The sequence below is a fragment of the Cyprinodon tularosa genome, unplaced genomic scaffold, assembly GCF_016077235.1.
Source record: "Cyprinodon tularosa strain WSP-4 unplaced genomic scaffold, ASM1607723v1 ctg375, whole genome shotgun sequence".
In the NCBI taxonomy this organism is placed as follows: Eukaryota; Metazoa; Chordata; class Actinopteri; order Cyprinodontiformes; family Cyprinodontidae; genus Cyprinodon; species Cyprinodon tularosa.
This window is the reverse complement of record NW_024039091.1, coordinates 17,081-26,444: the sequence shown is the minus strand read 5'-3', so window position 1 is coordinate 26,444 and position 9,364 is coordinate 17,081. Positions and strand designations below refer to the sequence as shown.

General features: G+C 41.9%; 1 protein-coding gene across 1 annotated transcript; it reads left to right on the top strand.

Annotated features, from left to right (window-relative positions):
- Positions 1-481: 481 nt before the first annotated feature.
- Positions 482-8,830, top strand: zgc:153675 (uncharacterized protein LOC768179 homolog). Its single transcript, XM_038296719.1, has 3 exons — positions 482-651; positions 6,091-6,178; positions 7,817-8,830. Exons 1-3 carry the CDS (start codon positions 643-645, stop codon positions 8,101-8,103), a joined length of 384 nt encoding a protein of 127 aa, XP_038152647.1. The 5' UTR covers positions 482-642; the 3' UTR covers positions 8,104-8,830.
- Positions 8,831-9,364: the final 534 nt, after the last annotated feature.

The window sequence follows — 9,364 nt, the reverse complement described above, 5'->3', positions numbered from 1 at the left end:
AAGTGCAAACCTACTTGGCAATAAACTTGATTCTGATTTTGAAAGCTGAAAATCAAAATGTTTCATTTACAAGAATTTGTCATTTTATGACCATGTTGTCTATTTGTGTCATTTTATTTTATACTTCAAAATACCACAATTGGCACATAACTCTGTGGATTAAATTATTATGAACATAAAATCGGATCTTATGGGCCAACAGTTTCTTCAGTAGCTTTTATACTAAGTAGCTTTTGACTCTTAATTCAGTAAATCTTTTACTTTCTATTAAATGTTGAATTAATGCTGTTCTTACTTCAGAACAGCAGCGTTGTTTGGCCACTCTTCCATCTCTGCCTTTTAGCTAAAAGGTTCTGAGTTTGAATCTTGTTTTTTCCTGATTGACTCTTTTACTTTGAAGGGCTCAACCGGAAGTCTGGGTTGTTGTTGTATCGCCTTTGACAGCTGGGGGATTAATGCGTGTACGTGTGCGCTTGTGCGTGGTGAAGGCGCCACGTCGGCAGAAGCAACAGAGGAGCAGAGAGGAGCAGTTGTGCAGAAAAGTTAGTGAGTTGGTTTGAAGAGGAGGACTGAAGGCTGCAGCTGCAGAGCCACAGGCTGACATCAGGACCTGCAGCAGCTCAGGGAGACGCACTGGGAACAATGGTGAAGGTAAGGACGCACCAGTATCTCATTAAGGCACAGATGTGTCAGAGCATGCTCCAAGTTCAACTGCTTCCCTCAGTGAAGATGGGAGACATTACAGGGGGGTTTATTATTCAGGAGGAAATGTTTATTTTCTAACATTAAAACATATGAGCCCCTCCTGCAACTACAGTTGCGTTTATTAAAAAAAAGAAAAAAGAGCAAGAACTGTAGCTGTGAGTCACAAGGGAAGAGGACCGAGATGAATATCTCCTTTCAGATTAAATAAATTAAGAAAAAAAAAGATGAAATGTGCGTCATATTTCACTGAAAGGCTGTCAGGCTTCATGTTTTCAGCTCTTGGCTGCAGAAGAATGAGGCCTTGTCTTTTCTTAAATGTCTCAAGGTGGAAACATGAACATGGTTTTCATGGATTCAACAAGATGGAGCTTTGAGGCCTTTACTTCCAACCAAACACCACACCAGTTCAAAACTATCTGATAAAACAGCCAAAGTTTCAGATTCAGAGGGAGCTAAAAATATGATAATTACACGTTTAAGCCAGTGGCGGCTGGTGAAAAATATTTTTGGTGGGGCTGATATAGCCTAGTGTATGTCTCCAACTAACCCGGAATAAGAATTCAAATAAACAATTGGACAATACATACAATTTAACAGTAATGATTTAATTTACTATATAATAACAGTAACAGTGATGATTTGGGTCACTGTGACGGGGTTCTTTGGCCTCCAAGAATCCAGTCTCAGTCGGGTTACCGGTGTTGGTGATTTATTGAGCTCAAAAACTCAAAACAGGGTGCAAAAGAAACTAAACATATACAAGATACTCTGGGCCTCAGCCTCTCTCCAGTTACCAGCAATGTAACAAAGAAACAGAAAACAAAAATTGCCGCTTTTCTTCCCACAGCCCTCATTAAATAGTTTAAGCCCCTCACCTCAGGCTCTCTTATTTCTGATTTCTTCTCATTAATCAGTTTTGTCCATATATTACCTCCACAAACAATTGATGTACAAAAACAAATAATTTTTACAACTTAATTCTTTTACACAGATTCATTGACTTATTCAATTACACCAAACTGGGTTTGAACCCAGCAAAGACGCAGCCAGACTGAAGATGACAAGTCCCCGCATAAACACGTACACACCCACACCCCCCCCCCCCCCCCCACACACACACACACACACACACACACACACACGGCTAACCCCACTGAAATATTAAGTGTGCACCCTCAATACGCCAGCAGGTAACCAGGAACAGCTTGTGTGTTTTAAGTTCATGGAGCTACTGGTCTCAGCGCGAGTGTATTGGTCCTCACAAACACAGTATAACAGGAATGTGTGTGTGGCGCGCAAAGTTAGAGAGGTTGTTTTAAGCGACGAGGTGGATTCGTCACAGTCACAATAACCATGAAATGAAATGTTCATATCATACAACAGGGATGTTCTTCTGGCAAACGGGTAGATAAATAAGGATCTCACCGAATTTGGTGGAAGCTGCATCTCGCTCGTTACATTCGCCATCTTCCCTCTAATTGTCTGCACCTGCGCTTGGGTTCAGAAGAGAAGCCTGTAAAAGCGCAGTATTTTCAGCGCCCCAATACCATAAAGTTCCGAGACGCTGATTGGCCATTAAATTCACCTAGCAATAGTACATGATTGACAGATTCTCTGCAAATGTGGGTCAGTCTGATCACAGCCCCCAGAACAGAGACGGTAGGAGTCTGTCTGTGGAAATCCACAAATTAATGACAGTAGATAGGGAAATGTAGTTTATATAATTTGTTTTGCTTATAGTTACACAGTCTAGAGAGTAAAACAGACATTTATGAGTTAATTTCTAAAAATATATTTTACGTTTCTCTCTTCTTATCAGGGAGGGCGGTGCCCCAGCGCCCCCTATGGGCCGGCCGCCACTGGTTTAAGCGTGACTCTGAGCTGCAGTCGTGTCCTCGTGTGAAATTCAGCTGCAAGCAAACAGATTCTGAGTTTTCCTCCATGTCGATCAGCGCAGATAGAAGATTGGGCACCAGGAAGGCCTCCGTCTTTCCCAATCCTCCTCAGACTTTATGCCAAGATCCAGAGTTTCATAACAGCAGAGCTCTACGTCTGGTTTGCATTCAGGACAAACTCTGAGGAAAAGTTCGGGGAGAAGGTAGGGAGTCAGAAATGCTGCGACCAGACGGAGAACGATGGGATCTGCAAAGAGCTGCAGGCATTATAGGTGTGGAGAGCTGCAGCCCGGTGGAAGAACCAGAAGGAACGCGAGGTTCTGTCCTGATCCATGTAGTGAAGAGAAACCCTAATGTTTGAGGCCGTCCCTCAAACATGCAGACCTGTTTTCTATCCCAACTCCTCCTGAATGAGCTCCATGCAGCCTTCTGTAGGGAAGCTTTTAAAGGTAACACCAGGACACTCCCAGCCATTGCTAAAACTCTATCAGGTGTCACTAGGTGTCTCATGTAGCTACAATGGAGAAAAAGGTGGACTGCATCAGAACTTCATCTAAACAGCAACAAGGTCCACAGGTCTGAGAATCAAATTACTCGTCTGAAACAACGCTGGGAAGAATGTTAATATCTCTGGTTATGGTGGAAAAATAAGTAAAAATCCAGCCGCCTGCAGCACCCAATCAGGACGGCCCATTGGTACCATCCTGATGGGTCCCTCTCAGCCAGAAGAGGTCTCCCCAAAGCAGCTGCTCTTCTGTGATGTGTTCAAGTACACCAGATTATCCAAACATATCAACATCCCCACTGTGGCTTTTTAACTTTTTCCCCGGGCGCCGCACAATGGCAGCCCACTGCTCCCCGAGGGGATGAGGGGGTACCTGGTTCAATCCCCACAGCCTGCACTCTGGGTCCCTGAGCAAGACCCTTAACCCACTGCTCCCCAAAGGGGATGGGTTAAATGTAGAGGTAAATTCTCCAATGTGAGATAAATAAAGTTATTATTATTATTAGCTTATAGATCTCCTGAGCAAGGACATTTTCAAATGGATTTATTGTCCATCCGAAAAAGCTGAACCTTTATCTCTGATCCCAAAAAAGGTAAAAAAAATCTGCTTGATTTTGTTTCCAAGTTTTAAGATGTTTCGCTTCCCATCCAGGAAGCTTTTTAAATTCAAAATGTCAGAAATAGAGTTGAGTTTGAGACTTTAAAGCCTTGTTTTGGCTTAGAAAACATGCAGATTGAGCCAGACGAACGGGTCCGCCCCTTAGGAATGGGCAGTCGTTGGGTTCTTTGGTAACCTGCAATACCTGATACCTGTCTATGTCTCTGAAAGAGACATGCTAATTCAATCTGCATGTTTTCTAAGCCAAAACAAGGCTGTGGTTTTGGTCCACTCTTTAAAGCCTCTGAACTCAACGCTGTTTTGTGACATTTTGAATTGAAAAAGCTTCCTGGATGGGAAGCGAAACGTCTTCAAAGTTGGAAACAAAGTCCAGTGGATTGTTGAACTTTATTTGGAATGACTATGAGCTGGATGTACGGAAGAGGATTAGGGCCACTGGAATTTTTTTTTTACAGATTTTAAAATTTTATTTCAATTTAGTATGGGAAAAAAGTCAGAATTGTTTCTCAGAATTCTGACTTTTATTTCAGAATTCTGACTTTTTTTCCCCTCAGAATTCAGACTTTTTTTTTTCCCCCTCAGAATTCTGGCTTTTTTTTCCTCAGAATTCTGGCTTTTTTTTTTTCAGAATTCTGACAGATAACAAACATGTTAGCATCAAGCCATAGCTGACTTGTTACCCATACTACTCTGAAATAAAATTTAAAAATCAGTTAACTTTTTTTTTTTTTCACTGGCCCTAATCCTCTTCCGTACGGATGACTGAGAATCTTCACCAGCACTTTATCCATTGATCTGATCCCTACTGTTATTTCTTCTAAGGCATCAAAACTAAAACACTGACCTAACTGCTTGTTTCTATTTGATGCATTGTTTTGGGTTAGTTAAACTACAATAAAAGTGAATACAGTTATCTATGAGTTTTACTTCCTCCAAGCCAGTAGGTGGCGCCCTCCTGCTTGCCAATTCTCACTCGGCGCAGCTTGCAAGGTCAGCTAATGCTAATGGTTAGCATTAGCAAATGTGGGAAGCGTGACCTCACATTGCTTCACACCAAGCCTCAAAAGTTTAACTGATGTTTACACTAATTTTATTTATTTATTTTGCTTGAAGCTGAAAAATGAAGCAGTGAGAAATGGCGTCAGCTAGCACAGAGCTAGCAGGATGAGGCAACGCTTGAGCTCATCCTACATGATTTCAATCTATTAGTCCAGTTAGTACAGGATCCTTTATGTTGATGTTTTTGGCCTAATATATTTTGGACCCATCAAAATTTATAAAACAATTATTAAAATAATATAAAATTGACCTTTTTCTGCACCAATCTACACTTTTACTAAATATGTATATACTTTTTCTTATTGTGAAATTAATTATTTTGATTAATTTGTAGCTATGGACTTTAGGACTAATAGATAAAATATCTTCTTTGAAGTTTGGATTATAAATCGGTACCTTTATTAAAAACAGATGCATTTTTTAGATACATTGACCGAATATCAGCAATCTGATATCAGAGATGCAATTCGGTGCACTTTACATGGAACTGTTATTTATTTTTTTGCTGCTAATTTACATTTTATATTTATTAACAAATAAATTACATTTATATCTGTGTTGTCACTTTTAACTGTTTATGTGAAGTCTAAAGCCTTCACTCACATGGTGGCCGATATGTTCAGCCCAGATATCAGATTGGATTGGTGCATCTCTTATTTAAAGAACCGGGACCATCATGTTGCAGAAAAATAACTAATTTAATAAAATAACTAATTTATCATAATTATAATAATTTATCATTATTATAATTGTCTTGATGCCAAAAAGAGCCCAACAGATTTTACTTTCCCCAGTGGAGCAGTATGGCTATCGCCATTGTGTTCCGCTTGATTTATGCATATAAGCTTTATTATAATTATGCAGGGATTATTACAGATTAAATGGACACTGTAATGTAAATAGAATAGGAAAGGAGAAACAGAAAAAAAGGAGAAAAGATGAAAGAAAGAGGAGATAAAAGGGAGATAATGATAAAACATCTTCAGTCTGCTTCATCATCTGCAAAGAGATGGAAAAAGAACAGCTCAACCAACGGATATAGTATAAGGAATGCAATAAAGTGGCACCTTGATACTATCGTATAAGTAATAGTAGTATTATTTAATCTGACATATAATTTGTTGCATGGTTAACTTTAAATCCCCCTTTACAGAAACAAACATTCCATTTTAGACTGAATTTAATCCAGGAGATGGATTATAAATTGTCTGAATTTAAACTAAACGGTGGAATGTTATTTGGAATTTTTCACGTGGTCTGGTCTATTTCCTGATGCCACCTCAGGATTTTTCCTGTTTTGGTTCCAGGATGTGAACAGCGTGAACGTGGAGCCCCAGCCCGGCACCAGCCTGGCGTCAGATGAAGCCGAACCGGCCGACAGCCAGTCACCAGAGGGTAAGCGCTGAGCTGAGGGACGTGTCTAAATGCTGGGACCTCAGTGGGGAACATGGTGCAATCTGGGCTCACATATTGCTGGTGCTGTTGAAGAAAGGCTTGTTCTATCAGGAGGATCGGTGTTTGTGTGCTCCAGCGGTTACAGCTCCAGTGTATTTGTGGCGCAGCTCTGAGACACTTTGCACAGGGTCAGGCCCCCCCCAGCGTCTCTGGGTCACCATGGCGCTGCGGCCTCCCGAGGATCAGAGAAGCAGTCTCAGTCAGTCAGTTAAAGCCCTCTAATGTAACCAATCAGCAAATTATATTTTCACATCTATTTAACGTTAAATAAAGATTAGAGGAAAATAAAAACTCTACCTTATAACCAATGTCTGCTTATTTCTAAAATAAGATGAAACAAAAAAATCTAGACAAACTTTTAGCTGTGAGTCTTTTTTGTTTATTAAAATGAATAAAGATCTTTACAGTTAAGATTGCATCTCCCCTTCTGCAGCCATTAAGAGCTCAGAGTTCATATGATTTAGAGTTAGATCTGACAAACTGGGAATGAGTTGGATCACTTTCATCCCACCAGACCATGTTTGGATGTTTGGTTCCCTTTCTATCATGTCTTTGCTTCAGAGACAGACGCAGATCAGCTTCAGTCAATCCACTGGAGTCACCTTTATGACTGTCGCTCTGCGTTTTATTGCACTAATTACACTGTCACAAGTACAGCACAAAGAAATTCACTCTCTGCATTTAACCCATTCCCTTTGGGCGCAGTGGGCTGCCATTTGCGGCTCCCGGGGAGCCGAGTGGGGTTCAGGGTCTCGCTCTGAGAGCAACCACTAGGCCTCCACTCCTGCCATTAATCTGGATGGATCTGACCTTGAAATCAGAACCAGGTGATGTGAGGAAGGTGGTGAAAAATGTTGATTCCTAGGGCTGGGTAATTCTCACATTTTAACAGAACATAATTTTAAAATTGCAGAAAATATAAATATTTTGATTGTACCGTTTATATGGACATGGGTAATCAGAGTAAAATGGCCGACCAGACTGGAAATGTTAACATGCCAGTCAGAACACTCTGACCAGCATGTTTATTTTGATTGTTTATATGCATGCAGCTCTGATTGGGAATCGGCATAAACCACCCCTCTCAAGCTGGACAGATCTGATCAGAATGTTCTGGAATGTTTGCATGACATGTTTTTTTTTTTTTTTTTTTTTATTATTATTATATGCTTACAGTGGGTTTGCTGCCGCATAGAAAAGAGTAGAGCTGCAGCTAGCACACAGACCACTGCTCTCTATTAATTCACTGGATTGCTGATTGCACCTTAGTAGCACAGGGTTGAAGTAAAGCCCCTGGCCGCCATATTACTACTCCCTAGTTAGACCGGTCGCACTGTAAACAATATTTGTGCTACAGCATTGAACAACACACTGCCTGTTTCATACCATCAGTAGATTACTTTAAATTATAATAAAAAAAATAGGCCCATCACATTGCATAAGATGGAAACTCTAGAGTTAAACTGCTACATGATTGTGCTTGGAGCAATGGAAAATCTAAATTAAATTTGCCACAGTGGTTCCCACATATTCCTACAACAGGCTAAATCAGACATCTGTGTTTGATCTGTTTTCCAGACCCTGGTAAAGACCACGCCACAGCCCCGCCCGGCATGGTGTGGCGGGTCACCGGCGGCCTCTTTAACGTCACCAAGGGCGTCGTCGGCGCCGCGGTGGGAGGAGTGGCCTGGGTGGGCGGGAAGAGCTTGGAGATCACCAAATCGGCTGTGACCACAGTCCCGTCGATGGGGGTGGGGCTAGTGAAGGGCGGAGTCTCAGCCGTGGCCGGCGGAGTCTCCAGCGTGGGCTCAACGGTCGCCAACAAAGTGCCGTTCACCGCCAAGAGGAAAGACAAAGCAGAGTGAGGAGCCGATGATGCTGGGAGGATAACTGACAGATTTGCTCCGCCCTGAGCCGAGAGAGAGAGAGAGCCGATCTCGACCAATCAGACGCCACAGTGCCTTCCCCTGACGCCACCCAGACTGTAAAATACTGTGCAGCTCTTAGATATTCTAAGTACTTCTCCACAACCCGAACATCTCTGTTCTACTCCAGCTCCATATGTGGCGTCATCTCGATGAACACTTTCACCAGTTTACAGATCAGTCTGAGGCCACGCCCCTTTTTTTCTGCTCTCCAACCCGAAGACTTCTGCTGGAACCTTCTGTCTTCAGATGCTGATTTTTATGCTTTGTTTGTTTTGCAGTGATATTGAAGTATTATTGAAACCTGTCTGTTAATGAATGAGTGTTGAGGGATCAGACTGTTTCTTCTGCTGCGGAGCCCCAAGGGCAGTGGTTGCCCCTCCCCCCCTGTTTCTGCATGCAGGGACGTCTCTCTGAAATACCTAACGCCTGACGACACTCGAACCAAAGCAGAGCCTGGGTCTCCTCTGCAGCGTCTTTACAGTGAAAGGTTTTAAAGATCCCAATGTTACTCAGAAAAGGTGGACTGCTCCTTTAATCGATGTTTCCTCTGCTTCAGAGCAGGAAGCAAACATCAGCATTTCAATGCAGCTTTTGTGGAGGAGTTGAACTATGTGAAAGATGTTTGTATTATTTTCCTTTATCAATAAAGTAGTTTAGAACATTAGGATGAGCTGGGATTGTTTTCTGGGTTTTTAAGGTTGTGTTGGTTTGGATGTATTGGTGCCTTTTAAAGGAAAAGTCCGGTCAGCAAGGAATAATCTATGGATCATTATTTATATATAAAACTAATACGTTCACAGTGATTTAATTAATAACGTTAATAGAAAGATAAAAATAATTTTTATTGCGATCACTGAGTCTGGGAGCGGCCATTTTTGCCCAAATATAGTAACCCCTCCCTCCTGCCATCTTCCGCCAGTGACGTCACGGTGCGGTAAGCCTAGCGCCATTCTGCATTTCGGATACTTGTGTTTGCAATCTTGTCGTTTCGGTCATTACCCAGAAGTCATGACCATAGGTGAGGGTGGGAACGTAGATTGATCGACTCAGCTCCCTCTTAACCACGACAGTCCGATACAGCGACCACATCACAGCTGACCCCGACTCGATCTGTCTATCGATCTCACGCTCAATTCGTCCCTCACTCATGAACAAGAACCTGAGAAACTTGAAATCCTCCACTTGAGACAAGGACTCT

Bases quoted from the DNA above. Each gene is read 5' to 3' on its own strand.
- zgc:153675 (XM_038296719.1), top strand. The intron at 6,179-7,816 runs GTAAGCGCTGAG...TCTGTTTTCCAG, and splicing joins CGACAGCCAGTCACCAGAGG to ACCCTGGTAAAGACCACGCC.